At 42.5% G+C, this 20,381-nt stretch overlaps 2 protein-coding genes across 5 annotated transcripts in view; one reads left to right on the forward strand and one right to left on the reverse strand.

Moving 5' to 3' along the window:
* The window catches only part of LOC142775820 (uncharacterized), a 69,916-nt gene that overhangs the window by 27,476 nt on the left and 22,059 nt on the right, over positions 1–20,381 (reverse strand). For 3 of the 4 annotated variants that reach the window (XR_012887044.1, XR_012887046.1, XR_012887045.1), the window contains exons 3-4: positions 11,578–11,661; positions 5,145–11,478 (exon numbers count right to left, since the gene is read on the reverse strand). The exons of the other annotated variant lie outside the window; for it this stretch is intronic. The gene's annotated coding sequence lies outside the window, so the exon portion shown is untranslated. Of the gene's footprint in view, positions 1–5,144; positions 11,479–11,577; positions 11,662–20,381 lie in introns of those variants that run through there. 4 annotated transcript variants of the gene reach the window in all.
* Positions 525–2,846, forward strand: LOC142775821 (uncharacterized). The gene is made up of 2 exons (XM_075877979.1): positions 525–945; positions 2,193–2,846. The coding sequence occupies exons 1-2, from the start codon at positions 790–792 to the stop codon at positions 2,436–2,438; spliced, it is 402 nt and encodes a 133-aa protein (XP_075734094.1). The 5' UTR covers positions 525–789; the 3' UTR covers positions 2,439–2,846.

The raw sequence follows: 20,381 nt of genomic DNA on the forward strand, positions 1-20,381 counted from the left end.
AACATCACACGAAACCACTTTTGTACTAGTCAAAATTCAGAATTAGGCAGTGGCTTGTATATTATCGCTTGCAGTACAAAAGGAAGGCTGCTTTGCACTAATCCTGTATAAAAATACCATTGATGTGATGTACCCACAGAAAAAAGACATTCAGTCACAAGTATCACGATGCGACTATTTAGTAACGAATAATCACAGTTAGCCTTTAGCAAAACCGCGACGTGCCCACGAGGAGCCTGTGCCGAGTGAAGAAAAAGAAGTGCCGAAGCGACGACGCGAGGTTGAGACTTAAGTAAAAATTAAAAAAATAATAGAACGGCAAAGATGAAGTGCGGCAAAATATTTATACATTAGTCATCATTCCTCGTGGACGGATGAAGTGAAAAACTTTGTTATGATACCCCGGAACGCAATTTTCATGTCTTGGCTAATCCTTCAGAGTAGGTATATATATATGAGCCATACATGAACACACATTATCATCATCATCGTGACATAACCGCTTTCGGATCACATGGTGTACTGGATAGTCGAATGAAAACTGGCCTCGTGGTGTTCTAAAGGCGTGGTGGGCTGCAATTGGACCACGTGTGCGGAGTATGTCATATAAGAAAGCAGTGGACCAGAAGCGAGACAGCTTAGCCTTACACAGGCCATCGTGAGACTTGCCTGGCTTTACCTCCGACTCGACGGCTTGCGCGAGGTCACAGCTCCCGGAGAAAAGGGAACCATTCGTCGATCCAGTTCTACGGTGGCTTCCGGCGGCAGCGGAGACGAGGCCCCCGCGGGATGGACAGCTGGGACAACAGCCAGCCAACGCCGACAGGCGACCGCCAGCTTCATCGCCGCCGTTGGCGTCTCGCCCTGCGAGGGAGACCTCGACTGTCTCTGCTATCCAGTACAAGGCCCGCCACAACTTCCTTGCCGAGGCAACGTCAGCTGCTGGTAAGAGCGTTGAAGTTTTCGTTATTCTCTTGACTCATTGGACATGTAGCTCACAGCCCGCCACGGTAGTCTATTGGTTGTGGTGCTCGACTGCTGACCCGCCGATCACGGGATCGAGTACCGCGCCGCGGCCGCTGCGGCCACATCCCCGATGTAGGCGATAATTCTCGAGGATCGAGTACTTCGGTATAAGTGCACGTTAAAAAGCCTCAGGAGGTTTAAATTTCCGTAACCATCGACTACATTCCCTCTCATAATCATATCCTGATTTTGAAACCCCATCAATTATTATATTATTACTTCCAGCTCATATAGGTTTCTATTGGTTTACGCGTAGATAATGTGCGTTTTTTTTCTCGGTCGCTGTCTTCCTTGCTTTCTTCTGCTGATTGTTTATTCGTGCACGTCCCTAGAAACCTGTATTTAGTCTCACGACAATTGGATGCCACGTACGTAGTTGAACGAGACCCTGTAAGTTAATCAGTCAAGCCCATAAATGCACCAAGTTTTACTTACATCTTTACATATAGCTTGTACTTGCGATTCGTGCATCTCATGAGCATGCGTTGTATTTAAGGAAAGTTTAACGTTTCCAAAATGCGTAGAGAAAAGGGCTGCCGAAAGTACGCAGCTTGTGTGGGTCATGTTTACTCATCTGCTGCAAGTTCTAACCGGTTTCGGCCGCGGGTGTTTACAAAAATATGACCTTTAGCTGTGTGTAGATATCCGTGGGGAAGACCTCACATCAAGTATTATGAATCATGTATGGATCAACAATTATTGTAACCTTTTTTATCTCTCTTTCTATTTGGTTTTTCTGCATGCATTACTGTAATCTACAAGCAAAGCCGTTCCAGTAGAGTATAATGAATTCCGCTCTCTTGATGGACGAACGTATTTAATATTATATTTACGGTCACACCTACAACGCTGTGCACAGATATTTCATGTTACCTAAAGAAGCTAGTGTTATGCCCGAAAGAATGCATGTATCTGCTTAATCTGTTACCAAAGGTAAATCTACGTAATTGTGAATGTAATCAGATTTGCATTTTTTTCGAAATTACTAGCTTTTTGGTGTTTTGTTTGTTTCTTTTCACGTCCTACTACCTGTATTTTCGTGGGTTTCTTCTTTTGTGTAAAGGCTGTCTTGTTATATTGTGAGATTCGACTTCGCCCATATTTCACACTGGTTCTCTTATTCTTTATTGCTCTGTGGTTTTCACCCTTGCCGACCTCAACTTTAGAGACCCCAAAGTGACCATGCTGATCAGCCTGCTCATGGACGACGACACCCTGCTCGAGCTCGCCTGTGCACCGTCGTTGGCTCAAAAACGTGGCCAGGATTTGCCCATTGCCTGGCCAAGACCAGGGGCACTTTGCGCAACCTGACACTCCAGTCGACCGGTTTCTACAGCCCACCAGACTGCAAAATGATTGTGTTTCAGGAACTGGACGTGGCCCCCTCATCAAGGCTTTGTCGTGGAACTTGAAATGGTTCCGTGTATTTCAATTCGTGTAAATTCGTGTATTTGTGTGTAAATTCGTGTAATTCGTGTAAATTCGTGTGTTCGTGTAAATTCGTGTATTTTGTATCTAAGACCAAAGGACCCGTGAAACTTTGGCAGCCTGAAAGAAGGCGACTCGGTCATAATAGACGTTCAAGACAGTCCGCCACAGTTTACAGTCGCATACAAGCTGTACGGGTGCAACTCGAACACTGTGATGCGACGCTGCACAGGAGAACGCCCGATCTGTGCCAGGGTCTGGTTCGAAGAAAGTGAAAAATTCAGATACTAAATCAAGATCAAGAACTTTTTGTTTGATATTTACATTTGTATAATTGGTATTTTTGTGCTTTTTTATTCAATGTATAATAAAGAGCAATGCTTCGAAGAAGAGCCATGATTATTACACTTTCGCTAGTCAGCGAGACCGGTGTACCTTCTTATTCAGGAGTCTTAAATGAGTCGACATGCGCGTGCTGGTCCAAACCTCACCTGCTCTCACTTTGCAACGAATCATTGCTTGCCGTGCGGGGGCCCTGACAGGCAGAACACAAGCACGTCGTGCTTTCTGGGGTAGATGGTGCCATCAATCGACAACCTTGGTTCGCAATGCTCTTTTGCAGAGGCCGGCTAGATTGCTCCAATAAAAAAAATTTATGCGCTAAGTTGATTGGTATTAAACCTATTTATAGCTGGATCTAGGCAGAAGTTGGCTGTATCCGAAGGTAGTAGCAAATTTGGTGTTACTGTTTTCCTTGCGGTCCTCGGTTCTCAACCTATGGTATCGGTCTTTGATAAGGAGTCTGTGCTCTGTAGATAACCCAGGAGCTTTACAGCCTTTTCTGTGAATAACTGTTGGCTTCTGCACTGCAAGTACTTAGGGATTTACCCAATTTTTGTGACAGATGATTGTTTGGATACCCGTTATAATGATGTTATGATGGGTTAACTGGCAGAACATGGGAGAGGCCTTTGTCCTGCAGTGGACGGAGTCAGGCCGATGATGATGATGTGCCATTTGTTTACAAAGTTTTAATACATAGTGAACTAAAATATACCACATCCATTTGGGATCCGTCCTTTACTCTCCTCCGGTCTTGAGCTAGTCCAACATTATTCTGCCCGCTTTATCCTTGCAAGCTTCTGGTGTACCTTAAGTATCACTTCTATGATAGATTCTAGATCTTTTGTCACTCATCTGTTGCCACCTTTTCTCAGGCATATGTGTTTTTCCCAAAATATGTCACAAGTGCACCCTGCATAACAACCATAATATCTCTCCACTGTACATCTCCACTCTTTGTCCCAAAAGTGTGGGAATCATGCAATGCTCAATATAATCAGTCATTTATACACATATAATCAGTCACATTAGATTACACATATAATCAGTCATTTATTACCCTAACCTCACAGGACAGGAACAACCTTTTTAGATCAGTCCAGTTGATAGGTCGGGCAAACAAATCGATTGCACTCAGACTCACTGAAGAGGTATGTCTCTCACTTTGGAGTCACTGAGACCTCTGAAATGTTTTCTGAGCCAAAATGTCAAAAATTTTCTTCCAAAGGACTCACTTGGGCACAAACTCACTAAAATATTACTCATCAGGGCTCACTCAAACTCAAACTCTCGGCTCGATCTTAGTCTGAGTGAGTCCGAGTGAGTTGAGCCGTGAGTGACCTTGCTGACCTATTCACGTCCATTGTGCATGACTCCCATTTTCACAATATTTTATACTCAGTGCACTGCAACTATTGCAAGAAATAACTGTTATGAATATTCTTTTTTTTTTTCAAAACAATAACAGACTGGATGAATGTTAATGCCGTAATTATGATAAAAAAGTGCTTAACAATGCTTGGAAAATGTTTTAAAAATGTTATGAGGCTGTTCCTATATTTCATACGTTCACTTGCACTATTCGTGTAATTCTTCACGTATGTTTGAGTAATGCTTGTATTCAATATGAACTTGTATGTGCTAAAATGCTTGTACATTTTCTATGTATACCTACCCTACTAAGAAATGGTACCATATTGCTGTACCTATAAATAAATAAATAGATAAATATACAACAATAATAATAATAACAATGACAAATGATGTGATAGTGCATTTTTTGCAAACTGTCTGATTCTTCTCTGTTTAATTGACACTTGCACTGTTATTTGTTTAAATATGAAATTATGCTAATTTCGCAAATTATTGAATTTTTGTATGTTCAGTTACGACTTAGCTATCATTTTTAGCTAACATTGTACGTACAGAATAATTGCATTATTTTAATCTACTGCACGCCTGCCCTCCCGGAGGTCATGGTGTGTAGAGAGAAGTGCGCTTTGACGTGTGAGGGTGCTCGCATTGAAAACCTATACCACTTTATAGAACAGAAAACTGTACCTTTAGACTGTTGTATCAAAATAACATGTAAATAAGTAATGGCGGCGTACTGAACTGCAATACTGCAAGGACAGATGGCGTTCATTCTAGTTCACTATAACACTGAAATTGCTTTGAGAGCTATGGTTCTAGAGGTTTTTTTCTACACTCGCACGCCAGCACAAAATTATTAGATGCAAGAAACTGGAGGCGATGACACTATCTGACAGTCATCGCGTTTTTATAAGAGAATATCGCCAGACGACCGAAATGGACCTCAACTGGCAAAGGCACACGCAACAACGTGGTAAGTGAAATCATTTTATTGTCGTAGTAAACAACTAGACACAAAAAAATAATTTGTCTCAAACTACACAGCAATGCTCTATACAAGCAATAAAATATATCTAAGCATAAAATAACGCTCAAATATGCACGCTAACAGCCTACTGAATCATAATTTGCCTTCAGCTTACTGCTAGGGCAGCTTGCTAAAAAAAATAAAATGAAAAAGAAGCGCATCATTCGCCTGCAACGGAATTGTTGTAAGCGAAACGAGGCCCATGTGCTTAGATCTAGGTGCACGTTGTACCCCAGGTGCTCGATATTTTTGGAGCCCTTCACTACAGGGTCTCTCATGCATATCATGGTTTTGAAAGTTAAATGCAAACTATTTATTATATCGTTTATGACAAAACACCCAATGTGCGTCCATACGACCCGACTGCAACACAGTAAAGCTTATCGAGACATACCAGCATAGTCACGATTATATTGATCGCAATTGGTTCCTTGTGCATGTTGTGAAAGAAGTCAACCGCGATATTAAAAAAAGAAATTGCAATCCAAAGTGGCCAGTGCAACACTTGCTGCAGTATATCCTGCTCAGCAAACCGACTGAAAACGCGCCTCGAGCAAATAGAACTGTGCACACTAGCTGGTGATGGCAGTGACTGCAACCAACAGCGCCAAAAGGAATCTGGGCATGCATGCCGAAGGGGCCCGCTTGGCAGTACGGCAAGTGCCTGGTCAGGAATGCATTCTCGTTAGAATTGGTCCTGCACTTGTATGCAGCTGTGCATTTTTTTTTACGATGATAGCACATTTGTACAGAAGCACAAGTTTAAAAGATACACTGCGATAAAAGTTTGTAAAATACACTATGCATTTGCAGTTGATTGCGATTTTAACAGTACAGCAAGAATACTCACGCAGATTTCTGAACAATAAAAAAAAACTGAAGATAAAGCACTGTACACTTAGTTTACAAGGACAATGAAAATACCACTTGGTTCACTTATTGCTGGTATTCCAGGGTTCCTGAACTTCTTGCTAATTTGTTTCTTGCTTTAAGAACTTATAATGCAATGGTGAAGTTAAACTAGTGTTGAAACTGTCAAATGACAAAACTAGATTAGGGTAATAACATTGAAGAGTGGGAAGGTCTTGATGAGGTCAGAATTGGGGAAAGACAGGGTGACCGATCGGCACAGTATTAGTCGAAGAAAGCTCCCAGAGAAGCAGAAGAATGGCATAGAGTTCTAACCTACACATGCAGGAGACTAATGAATATGAATGGTATCAACGAAAGAACACCACATGTAATGGAGAATCTGAATACCATTTACAAATTGAACTCTACACTAAGCCATGACAAGAAGGAGGTGAAAAAACGAATAGGCATGGTGCTTGAATGGTTTAAGAGCTACTCAGAAAACGAATGCAGTATCACCATCATGCAACTAAGAACATTTACTACAGCTCAATATTCATGAAAGACTTACATGCAAGAATAGGAAGAATCGAAGCAAATGAAGCATTATGAAACTAATTATTAATATGTGGGTTTTAATACATTATGAAACTATGGCTTCGAGTGTTGGGATAGGTAAAGTGAAATCTTGAGAAAAAGTAATTTACACTACGTAACAAACGCCTTCAGAAAGGAGGACAAGAAAAAGCCTTAGTGAACCAATAAAATGTCAGATAGACTTGTGTTATGAGGGAACCCCGGAATGATGCCGACTATGAAAGTAGTGTGCACAGGCTCAGAGAGAGCTCAAACACTGCACTCAACCTGAAGAAAAAATGAAAGAAAACCGGCCACCCTTTATGCAGTCCGCATAAAAATGGGGATGCAGAAGTGGCATTAAGAACAAATAAGATACATAAAAAATGACTATGAAAAAAATTAGCAATACAGTCATGCAATGAAAACTTGTTGCTGGCAAGTGTGTTCTTCACATTGAAGGAGCAAACAACGTGCTAAGCTATATAAAGACAAAGCACGCAACACGGACAGGTGCAAAATTTCTGACGCAATTGAAGCAGTTTAGAAGTATAGCACTAAGGTGAAAAATAGGTAAGCTTTTTCAAATCACCGAAGACAATAATAGATGAAAGTACTGTACCTCAAGAGATAAAGAAAGGAAGCACCAAAGTGGGATGAACCAAAATGCATGCAGCAAAGGGTAAGAAGGGCAATAAGCAGGGCAACTTATTTGAGTTACAGTAGAGGTGGCGTCTAATTTTCACTAAAATGAAAGCCAGAGCTCTTATTGAAGTCCTAGTCACCTAAATCAGTGCAACGTCTGCCCTATGCATTGAGGTGGAAGGGGTCAATGCAATGAATGTCCCTTTTCCCCACCTGAAGGGGAACACTGTACATGCCTGACCAAACAAAGATCAGCTGGAGCTATGGAATGGATACCAAGACATGGGATATGTCAATTTATTGTACATTTTGACCTCAAATCGCGCCACTGACCTCAGTTAATTGCTGTGTCAGTGAAATAAGCTTCAGATTAGTACCAACTGTGCAGGAATTGCACCTGGTTAAGTACGAATAAGCAGTTGTTTGCTCTAAATAACTGCAATTACTGGTGTCAGTGCATGCACTGACACCAGCATTGTCGCAGCACAAAGCAAGTGTAAAAAAAGCAGCACCCATACCAAGTTGGCTTCACTTTGCAAAGTGAACAGTTAGGGTCGATTCTATGAAAGATAGAAAAACATGGTATACTTGATATCTCAGATTTTTATCTTTTTCTTATAATATACCCACACGATGCAGTCACTCAAAATAACATTTAGTTTTCAAATGAACACTTTTTTATACCAAGGAAAGATGAGAATCATTGCCAGGTGACAACGGCCATCTTACCAAAAGTGCACTTTCCTGAATGCATGAACATGCTAACAGTGATGCAAGCTGTTTATCACAAATATCTTCTTACTTAGTACAATTAGAAGTAATGAAGAAAAAGCTCACGTGATCATTCAAAATTCTAGATAATCTAAGTATTTTTAAAAATTCTCAAAACACCATGTTTATGAAACTCGCTCATTTTTTGGGTGCGATTTCTGCTTTTGTGATTTACATAGCTAGATCATGTTTACAGTTCTGATAGTACCTAATCAGGATAATTATACTCTGCATTTTTATTTGTCTAGTGATTTTCAAGGGAGTGAAAAAATACCTGCTCTCAATTTTAATCAAAATGTTTTAAACTGCGCTATTATATTCTGGAAAAGCATGGTAATCATTTTGGTCAGAACTAACTTACAAATTTTCAAACATCGTGTTTTCACAAAGCAGAATATAAATCATACATTTTTTGAAAAGAATTTACAGTAACGCACTTTTTTTGCTCCGATTTTGCAAAATAACCGTAGAGAGGTATTTACGAAGAGTACAAAGTGTTTCTTAAAAAAAGCTACCCCTTTAATGAAATGCATTTGAGTAGTTCGCGACTTGGCTGGCGTTCGATACCACTCAGCCCAAAGAAAGCCCCTCCAGAAATGTCCTCCTTTTCTTCCCGTTGTTCAGATAGAACAAAAATTTTGTATCTTGGATACTAATCAGTCAGCTTTCCTAATGCATGCGACCTGCCTTTCTAATTGTGCTAAGAAATAAGATATTTGCAATATATAGCTTGCATTGCTGTTAGCATAAGCACTTTTCGTAAAATGGCCATCATCAGCCGGCGATGCTTCTCGATGTTTCCTATGTTGGCAAAATTGTTTGTTTGAAAACAAAATGGGATTTCGGGCTGTTCGATCATATGGGCATACTATAAAAAAACGCATGAGGAAAATTTGAGATATTAACCATACCACAGTTTTTGATCGTTTTCCGAATGGACCTTAATTAACTGTGAGTACATTTATAGATTTCCTGATTCTACAAAGTGATGCATTCTTATTGTCAATTGTCCAGGTGGCATACCCCTCCTTTTCATGCATTTTTGCAATGGAGAATCTAATTTCATCGAAACATGCTTATTAACTCCACCACAGTCAGCAGAGCAAATATTAGTCATATAGCACAATTTAAATGATTAGAGACGAGTGCTCCTTTGGAAAGTATAGCTCTATTTGGGACATATAGGAAAATTCTTTTCACCTTTAAACTATGCACTTTAGGCAACTACTCATCTTTTCAAAATACAACCTGCCTTTTTGATGGTCACACGACACATGCAGCCATCCCCTTAGAAAGAAAAAATAGGATACGTTTTGGTGTGCTCACCCGAAACCCTTCAGATTTTGTAAGCTTTTCATTCTGGCAATCTTGGCAGTCTTAGATCATCGCACAACACTCCAGCCTCCTACCATAACCTAATAAAATGACAGGGATACAGCTCTAAAAAGGTCGACTCTGCATCTAGACTATACTGTAGTGAAGAAGAATGCATTAGAAGCTCACAAAAAGAAGAGACAATCCGCTGTGAAGGTAGTACACCTCCCGACACCGGCAATGGGTAAAACAACATTATTTGTGTGATACTATAGGTGCATTATATATTAGGACTACTGAGGCACATAAGAACCCGAACGAAATGCAAGCATAACGTAAGATCAGATATTGCTAAAGAAAAAAACCCACCTAATCTGAAACATGACGAAGCCACCTACTTCAAACGCACTAAAATTGGGCAGGACATTTCATTTTCCCACCAATGGCTGTCACACTAGTTTTTGAAGTTTTCTTTTCGCAGCTGATTTCAATGCCTTAGCTTTGCTTAACTCTCTGTACTTGAAATTTTGAAACCAGAGTATCCTGATTCGTACATTTTTTTCAGGAACAATTTATGGCAGTCTCGACTGCAGAATGGCCCTTCGGGGATCTCCAGCGTCAAGAAGTGTGCAAGATACTCCTACAAGGTGTGCAACAGCGCCGATTAGTACATTGAATAGGGCTTCCAGTTTATGAAAAAAAGAGAGCGCTGCCTCAGTTGGCACAGTGATATGTCCTCGTGGCTTGCCCTCTATCTCCACAGCATCATGTATACCTGACAATCTGAAGACAGCTCTTGGCTGCTATCCTTCAGCAGTACTGTACACTTCTCACAAACTTTTTTCTTTAGGAAAGTGTGTACCAAATAACCCGACACATAACAAAATATATTTGGCTCAAGCACATTAACTGATTCATCTCCAGACAAATTTATATACTCAGTTTGTTCACTGATAGAATGCTTCATCTTCCTTTTTTCGATTTGGACACACAAGCTATTCAACAAGTCGAATAGCTGAACTATTCTTTTGACAAATTTAGCTGTTTTCATGGCTTCTGGCGGAAGAACTGTGAAGGCTACGAAAGCTTTGATGGCGAAATAAGCGCTGTTGCTTAAAACCTGTGCAGCGAACAACACTACCATATTCCCAAACGGGCTCTTGTATATATGTTCATCAGTCAACTTTGGGACATACTTCAGCTTCATATGGTGGCTAGACTGGTATAAATTTCTTATGAGCTTCCAAGATACAACAGATTCACCGATTTTAAGGTCATATTTGTGCAAGTTATATCCCTTGCAGCTTTACACAAGATATATGCATTAAAAATGGCCTATCAGGACTTGCGCAAAGTGTTTTTGCTACCGCACAATTGCTCCCCCTTGGTCACATATTATTGCTTTTACAGAGAGCTTGCATAATTTTAGGTTGCTGAATAGCTGCTCGAGCAAGAAAAGAACGGGTCATGAATGAACTGTGCCATCCCTTGTTAAAAAGGCTACTACTAGGACCCATTTTTTGGCTTTTCCTAGTGCCACCGCGAGCATAGTAGTATTCGCTACACTGCCCGTCCTATCTTCTTCATTATCAACATACCCGTGAATAACATCTTCTGTAGGGTCGTACTGAAAGTTTCTTTTCAATGAAATTTCATTGAACACCAAGCAACAAGCTCGTTCCGATTAACGGTCAGTTTTCGGTTTGTTGATTAGATCGAGGATAGCAGGCAGCAAATCAGATTTAATGGTAACGGCAGATATCAAAGTCCTCAGCGTTCTCACAGTTGAAAGGCTAAAAAATTTGAAAAAATATTTATATGCCTTCAGAATTGAAAAGGAGAGATTTAGTGCAAGCTTACTAAATAGCATGGGCCAATGGCTCCCATGTTTTCTGAGGGGTTCACAGGCACTTGTACTTTTAGTAGGTCTAAGAAGTCCTTGCTGAGGTGATTTCCAGCTTCAGCAATGAGCTCTGCATGCGGGAGAGTACGGTTCACAGGTCTTTTTATTCTGGAGATGACTCGATGAAGCCTCATGACTATGCTGCAGTAGTGCTGTAGCTTCTGCTTCGTACGTGGGGCCCGCAATTTCGGGACTCTGATCCTGGCCTTTTTCGATGTGCCTGGAAAATGGATGGTGAAAGCAATGTAATGCAAATGCACAAAATTACCATATTTATTATTATCACTAGCCTGCCTCTGAACAGAAAGCCGAAACTTACTCTGTATGGGTGTGGTGCCCACAAATTGATGTCCTTTAGGTTCTAGGGAGGCTATTCCAAATGACGTAGATGCCTCAGATAGCACTACAAGGAGAGAACCAATAGATCATATTTTGCATTTCCTCAAGCAAGAGAAGATTCACATGAAATCCTATATGAAGACAAGCAAGTATGGTATGAAACTTACGGTCCATGGAAGTAGAAGCCTTGGCTGCTTTAGTGAATTGAAGCGGGCATGTTAACATTACATGAATCAAATAAACAAAAAGATTTCAGTACATTAGAGTGAAGTCCAATTGGAATGAACTAATTACTGGGTGTAAGGATGTGGGAGCACTTACTTGTATTTCCTAAACGACATATTTATGGAAGCTTTCGTAATGATCATAATCGATAGGCCAGTTTATTGTTCAGAGTTCTGAGTGTTAAGTCTGTCGGCAAACTATCCACAAGGAAAACGAGCGAAAAGCTGTCTGTATTTGGTCCTTGTAGTCCTACACGCGTAATGGCTGGTGTTCGCTCTTCGTGTGCAAGGGCATCGGTGGCTGGTGTTCACTCGCGACTCATGCAAACGTTTCGCAAGATATAAGGCGATACCTATAGAAATGGTCAATCGTGGACGGCACATTTTCTGTGCACGTAAAAATTTTCTAAACATCACCACACTGCTAAAAAGGGCGAGGCATTGCAACAAGTCTCAATTAAAAAAGATTCCTCAAGCTGCAGCACCGTCGTAAATGAACATAATGAAAAGTCGACAACAGTCACCAAGCCTTGCTGCTAAGCAAATTTCAGCTTCCAAACCAGCCTTTCCCATAACATACTCAACTTACGACATTGTGCCAGTTTTCATGACGAGCGAGAAAATCTAGTGTTTAATGTGCCATAAATGATATAATTCGGATGCCCGCAAAGAGCACGATGCGCTGCATGCTGTGTGTATGTGCATGTGCTTGTGTGTATGTGTGTGCATGTGCTAGGGTGTATGTGTGCGTGTGTGTGTGGCTGTGTATTAACGTGCTTGTGTGTGTGCCTCTGTATTAACGTGCATGTGTGCTTGTGTGTGTGTGCGTGTGCACGTGCATGTGTGCGTGTGTGTGTGGAAAAAAGCTATGTCGCGCTCGCGCAAAATAGCTTTCTTTGCCGAAAAGTTATCCAGCTAACAAGATTTGCTAGATTTGCTACCAAGATTTGCTAGAAACATGGCTCCTGCTGCTTGGAGAAGCACGACAAGCGATGTCCTTTTGTCCGCAAAGCTTTTGTCCACTACACAAACTTTTTATATATTTTGGACGAACAAAAAACATTTTGTGGTATAGATACTTGTCCTTTAAATTTCAGTATAATTCAATGGAGAATATTGTGTAATCGCACTGCCACACGCGCCGGTGCCCACCGTGGTGAAAATCTCGTGTGTTTTACGCCGTCAAGAGCTGGGAATTCTACCCGGATGACGGGCTCCAGTGGGGCTAGACTTACCTGCGTGTCATGTTGATAGCGGAGTTTGTTTACCGCTTCTATATCGGCCTGAGCCGGATCGAGTTATCGCTGAATAACTACACACGCTGTTATCGCCTGGACCATGGTACGCTTTCTTTCTTCTCTATTTAAGAAGTATGAAAATTGGGCCTTGGCCACAAGTGGAGCCAGCTTTGCCAAAAAGTGAAGGTATGTAAAACGATCGCAACAAAAACAATAACAAGTATAATGAAAATATAAAGTACAAATGGCACAAGTATGCAGAGGTTGTGGTACATACAAGAATTAAAAAAACACTTACGTTAACGACTCTACAAAAGGAATTGATCAGTCCACCGTCTTCGAGAAAACTCACAGCGCTTCTCGAGAGCCAACCTCTGTTTGTTGAAGCAGGACCATGACGGAAGCACTTTGTGCACAGATAAAGGGCACCTATCGAAAGCACAGTGTTTCTTGTCCCGTGAAGCAGACACTGCTTTACAGAAGCTTCTTTTCTGCTGTGGCCTTCCGGCATTCAAATGGTGTAATTATCTTACGCGACGCAATAAGACGCATGTAGGGTTCTTCGAGGCGTATGTAGAAGTGCGTAAATGAGCGACCGTTATTGAGATTCACGGAGATTCGTGGCTGAGCTGTGGATCACTGTATGACAAAATACATTAAATACGTGGTCACCAAACCACGTAGTTCGGCGGGTCTGGGGCCGGTTACCCAACACGAAATTGGGTCACCCGACGCAACCATATTATTTGTGGTTTCTTAAATGTATTGTAATGATTTTCACCTGAATTTAAAGAATTTACCGTGGACAAAAAATCACCTTTTTTGCGGATAGGATCCATACTCACAACTTCGAATCACGTATTTCCAAGGTTGTGCGTACGGATCGAACATAAAGGAAGGATGATTTTTCATCTAGTTCACTTTCGTTCAATTTAGGTTCGAATTATTATTTAGAGGTAAGAACCACGGCTAATGCCCCTGTGCTTTCCTTGGCTTCCCTGTCGGTTTCATTAGCTGCGTACAAACGATACGATGTGTGATAATCGGTATAACACGAAAAAAGCGTTTCTACGTGGGGTTCAGCAAAAATGAAATCTTCCATACTAAACGAGCACACTCTACATTTAATAGTACAGTGCTTTGTTTCATAGAGTTCCCGATTGAATTCAATTCTTTTAGTAGTCTGTATTATTGTGTTTAATAAAAAGTCTTTAAATTTACACTATTTTTCTTCATTAATCGCGAGTCTCGTTCTGGCAGACTACATGCCATCAGGTAGTATGCGAGGGATTTTAAATGCGGAGCATTTCTTGGTCACGCGAGGTCGCGGATCCGGCGTCGGCGGTGTCGTCCACATCCCTACTGCACATGCTCGCGTCTCGTGCCAACTACCACTCCCCTCCTCCTCTCCCCCGGCAAGGCCCACGCCGGCAGCGTCTGCTAGTAAAGAATCGACTGCTCGCGCTTGAAAACCATTCACTGGCCACCCCTATAGGCAGGCACTGCATCGCGCGTTCGGAATTCAGTCACGGGCGTATTGACTTGGCTTTCGCCTGTCCTGATGCTTTGCTTGACTCGAGTACATGCGATAGGAGCAGAGCAACAGTACCTTCAACCATTCGTGGGGCACAACCACAGCGTCCCGCCACTCGTTGAAGACAATCCTTCTCCTTCGTTCAATGAATCAGAAGAGTAAAGACGAAATAACAATTAAGCATTCCGGAACCATGCTAAATTACGTAACATTCACGCGATACCCCCAGCTCACTGCGACGCATTTACTAGAGTTCCCCCTGTGGAGGGATGTGGGCTGCTTTTTTTCGTCAGCTGCCAGCTCGTAATAAGATCTTGTGCTGTGCGTGACGCCAACGGGCAAAAAGAGTGTTCCGCACTCGCCGCAATGGCAACAGGCAGCGCCGACTGACGCTCCCACTTTTAAATACACATGTATACCCAATAAAGTGAACGAAGGGATGACCGCCATCAGAGCTCAGTCGTATAGCATCAGACGTGTAATTCGAAGGTCGCACTTTCGCTCTAATATCGAGCTAACTTTCACTGTCTTTAATGACGAAAATTTTGGAAAGAGAATGTCCAGTGAAAGACGGTAAAGGTTGCACATAACGCAATGAAAAATACGAGCCAGAGATCACTCTATTTCATGTATATTTTTTTCCGCTACACTTTCCCAACGACCAGGCCTGCTCTAATATGACGCGGCCCTGAATGCTACGGCTTCCGGAACAGCTGATGGATCGACCGCACACGCGTCGCACGGAGCATGTGAACTTGCCCTCAATTCATTGGCTGCAAGCTGTATACAATAGCGTGTAGTGGTGCGCCACAAAGGAAGATGCCGACAAGCGTTTCCTCTGCACAGAACACTGCAGCCGTCACACTGGAGTGCCGCCAGCAGTAACCGTATGCTTACCTCGAGCGTTGCTCAACGCTGCGGTTGGGAATGTGAATCTAAAATCATGCCTGGGGCTCTGTGGAGGATCGGCCGAGTTTCGCCCGAGTTGGACGAAACTCGGGATCTTCCCGAGCCCTGGCGACACCCCCTTAAGAATGAGCCAACAGTAAAAAAAAATCAAATTTACCACTCAGCGCGCTGAGGCGTTTGATTGGTTACGATAGAATTAGTCATCGCGTCAAGGACGATTGACTAAGTTGGGCGGTGTTTTCAAACCAGAGGCATCTTTTTCCATTCGTTTTTTTTTTATTCTAGTGAGTGCTGAAGTGATTGATTGATATATTGGGTTTAACATCCCAAAACCACCATATCATTATGGGAGACGCCGTAGTGGAGGGCTCCAGAAATTTCGACCACCTGGGGTTCTTTAACGTGCACCCAAATCTAAGCACAAGGGCCAGCCGCATTTTCACCTCCATCGAATATGAAGCCGCCACAGCCGGGCTTCCATACTGTGACCTTCGGGTCAGCAGCCGATTATATACCACCGCGGCGGGGCGAGTGCTGAAGTGCACCCATGCTATATAATGCCCGCAATATGTATGTTTTGGAATAATCGAATGGTGGGCTCGGAAATCAGTACGAGCAGATTGCCTTACAAGATCGCAAAAGCAGCTAAATACGAGGCCACGTGTTAATCATCCTAAGCCTGTACATTATGGCGCGCTGCTCGGTCAGTGCACATCGTCTTTGTTTTCTTCACCCGCTAGCACTCGAGCATAGCGGGTTGTCTTCACCCGCTAGCACTCTTTGTTCGCCAGCACTTGAGCACATGCGGCCGGCTAATTAGCTATCAGGGGCAAAGTTCCTAAGCAGCGGGTCTGTTCCTCTTAGCTCGCGGTACGTAATCTCCTATAGTTCCATGACTCACTCAGCATGTGCGGACGGACGGACGGAGAGGTGAATGGATTGATGAACGGACGAACGTACAGAGAGATATACAGACAGAATATTCACGGTTTACTAACATGCTTTCGCTGCAAAATAACACACACAAAGTAAACAAAAACTGTGTTTCTTTACTTTCTGTGTGTGTGTTATTTTGTGGCCAAAGCATGTAAGTAAACAAGTACCAACAAGGCCAACAATCAGTACTGTCACAATTAACGGTTTACCAATAAAACCCTCCGAAGCTTCGCCCCACTCTTCATCATTCACTCCGATAAAATTCCGTGATTTTTTGGCTGGACGGTATACTTGGTTAGTTAAGCCAGGACATGCTTTGACCAAGCTAATTATGCCCGGTCATTGTAAGGCCAAGGTAATTACGCCACATCTTAAGAACACCGAGCTGATGAAGGCATGGCAAGCTATAGAACTGTGCTACCTAAAGCATGCTAGGTGATGAGCACACCAAACTATGCTAATTACCTCGATGTTATTCATGAGCACGTTAGGTAAAACCATGGTATTTAGCCCTTACTGATACGATAACAGTCAGTATCTTGCTAATCAGGATTACGTTTAATAGCACCATACTGATCATGGCCTCACTAATAGCGCCTGAGATAATTGATTTTTATTTGAAGCCTTATCAATGAAGACAAAGAAGCTCAGTGTAATGGTAGTTAATCATCAGTCATTTAGTACAACCGAATTGAGACAGAGCTGACGCGGTCTTCACTTCGAAGCCGACGATGCACATGAGTAGACGACCAACATTAAAAAGATGCAAGAAGCTATAGGTTATCAGAAGCTCTTCTATTGTATACTGTAAGCTCACCAAATTATTTTATATGCAAAGAAACTGCCGCTTAGCGTTCACCGCATCAAACGCTTTACAGTCACACCGGCACCATCATAGTTACGAGTTGAACTGAGGCCTTCTAAGAATGAACGAGTTTGTATTAAGGTTCACACGTCAATTACCTTGATTGAGAGACGCCCGCGGCGCAGATCGGGTATGCCCACCACGCTTGGTCTTGCCGAGGAGCAGTAGCCAAGTCGTGCGGCACGATTAATCTATCAGCTTTATCGCACAGACTATGCATACATGCAAGCTCAAGTAAAAGTGATATCGCCACGTGGCTACGATGTCTCGCATTATATTTCACCGCGCTCACTACGTATCCTACCACAGCTGCGTTCCCGCCATGATGCGAATGCCCTTAGTGGACACCTGTCCTTATATTATTCTGCAATATTTGATAGAAGCGAAGCGAGCAGCACGAGAGTTCTGCATGAGCGCGCTTGCTGCCTTCGAGAATGGAAATGATAATGCAGTAGGTGGAACGAATTCTTGTCTGAAACAGGACATACGCCCACAAACACGCCTGGGGGACTCGCTTGGCGACAATCAAACTTGACCCGCTGGTCGCAGCATCGAGTCCCAGTTGCGACGGCTGCATTTCTGATGGAGGCGGAAATGCTGTAGGCACATGTGCTCAGATTCGGCTGCACGTTAAAGAGCCCCAGGTGGTCGAAATTTCCGGAGCCCTCCACTAAGGCATCTCTCGCAATCATATGATGGTTTTTGGGACGTTAAACCCCACATATCAATCGGCATGTTGACTGAGTGGAGGTGCTAAAGTGTTCACACGTGGCGTATCTTTGATAAGCGCCGCAAATGTCCTACAGTCATTCCCAACGACAGGTGCGTTCCTGTAGCCATTTTCATCAGCGCTGCCATCACGCGCTTCGCGATGTCTTCATGCCATGGCTACCACAGAGCGAGCTCGGAGCAAACTCGTCTGCCCGAGAAGCTCGGGCCATTCTGCATAGCACCCCTGTCACGATTCAATTAGTTGTTTCATCCTATATATGTACACAGTTGAAGGGTTTGAGGGTAAAGCTGAACAACCAAAGAATCGCATTTTGCAATGGGCATATGAGCAAACTGAGATTGAAAGCGATCTGTTATTTAAGGTTGTGGGCTGCTTGCTGCATACGGTAAGGTAATAATACATGGCTCGCATTGCACGTGACGGTGCTGTCTGGCGGCGGCACTCTCTTGAATTGTATTTGAACATGCACGTTCAATAACATTCGCGTGCCCTTTGATGTTTCAAGAAAATATGTAAAAACATGACCTGAGCGGAACAGTAATGAAACAGACATCAACATTATTAGTCTTTTTTGTTTCCTGAATCTTAGATTAAGTCTGTTTTTTACACTATAACTCCAAATTCCGGCAATTTTTAATAAATAGTATTGTCCACGTTGAACTTCCTCTGGCTTCAATTGACGGGTAACTTATCGCACGAAATTTACCTCCATTTTCTCTTTTTTATGACTACCTTATCACTTATGCCGTAGACGCAATCTTTGACTAAATTTCTTGCTCTCTATAACCGTGCTTGTAAACAATATACAGAATAACAGTTTTACAAAAAAGAAAGCTTCTCAAGGGCGGAGGTCAAGCGTGGCGCTACGAAAGAATTACAAATACGTTCACTTAGAGCTAGAGCTGAAAAATAATGTGGTTTTATTTTGTGCCAATAAATGTATACACACCGTATAACACAATGTTACAACAAAGAACACTGACATAGAAAGGAAATAAACTCCACGAACACAAGTTATCGTTAGCGTCAGTATATGTCGGCAACCTGAAGTCTGCAGGGATCATCGCAATGCTAGGCAAAACTGACTTTAAAGTGGCCCTGCCACACTTCTTGAGCTTGGTCAGAAAGCATTGCCGATCGGTAGTAAAGACTCTGGACAACACGCGAGCCAAATATTATAGTGCAGCACGCGGCCTGGAATTCACAATAAATGATCAAATTCAGCTGAAAATTGCTTTCTCTTCTCCCGACAATTCACTGAGTAAATCCGAAAATCCCTCTTAGTAAGCTCATCTATCAGCCATTGACCGATTTGAACATGAGGCGCTCGGTCGTTATAGAGATTGCCGGGGCAGGCCGGGACTTATCCACGCGTGCACACATGATCACACTGAAAAAGCCACGCAATCGAAGAAAAAAAAAGAAAAGGTGCCAAATGTCACAAGACGCGCGTGACCTTATTCTTTGCGCCTGCCATCTCTCTCTGCTTAGCTTCCAACACTTTTGTCGGGACGAGAGAGAATGCAATCGCAGAATGCGACGGCTCTTTGTAACTCCACTCGCACTGGACGGAGTTTTACAATTTTTGCGCCGTTTAGTTCGTAAGGAAATAAGCTATTCTAGAGATTTCATTTCATGGTTACTTCACAAAGTGTTTCCGGGCCCCTTTAAAAAGAAAAGAAAAGGTTATTAGGGTAACATACGCTAACAAGTGACGTTGACCTCGTCGAGATCCTAATGTCAGAGCGCATACAGACTCCCACTAACTAGATTTTATTGGTGTTCAGATAAAACCGAAAAGCTGAGCGGAAGGAAACACGATATACTTACTTCCGGCTCAAATGGGAAACGCTAAAGTCTATAGTAATGATCCATAAATATTGTATATATAATGAGGCACTGGCCACTCATAACGAGAGAGAGAAAGAGAAAATAACGAGAAAGACTGAGGGTAAACAAGGGCCGAGCCGCGGTACGCTATTCTGCACTGAAGAAGGAGAGAGGGGGAAGGAAAGTTATAGAGGAGCAGAAAACATTCAGTGACTGCGCCGACACGTAACAATTTCGAGGAAAGACAGGCACTCGATGACCTTATGGAATTCACAAGAATGCAAGTTCATAAACCTGAAATAATAACCCCTGTAAATGCCACTAATAATATTGTACACAGCACCGTAATATTGCATTTTACTATATTATAGTAATTTATTTGAAACTTAAATATATCTTTTTACTTTTGCGTACTGCCACCGAAGGATAGTACTAACATCAGTGTTATGGGAAGCGGAGGTTATAGTCGTTACTCGCTCACCGGATTCCGTGCCGACCAGTTGAGCCCTCGCGAT

This window comes from Rhipicephalus microplus, chromosome X, assembly GCF_043290135.1.
Source record: "Rhipicephalus microplus isolate Deutch F79 chromosome X, USDA_Rmic, whole genome shotgun sequence".
NCBI classification, from domain to species: Eukaryota; Metazoa; Arthropoda; class Arachnida; order Ixodida; family Ixodidae; genus Rhipicephalus; species Rhipicephalus microplus.

Coding starts and splice junctions, on each gene's coding strand:
- LOC142775821 (XM_075877979.1), top strand. CDS start 790: ATGGACAGCTGGGACAACAGCCAGCCAACGCCGACAGGCGACCGCCAG. Junction 946..2,192: donor CGAGGCAACGTCAGCTGCTG/GTAAGAGCGTTG, acceptor CCTCAACTTTAG/AGACCCCAAAGTGACCATGC.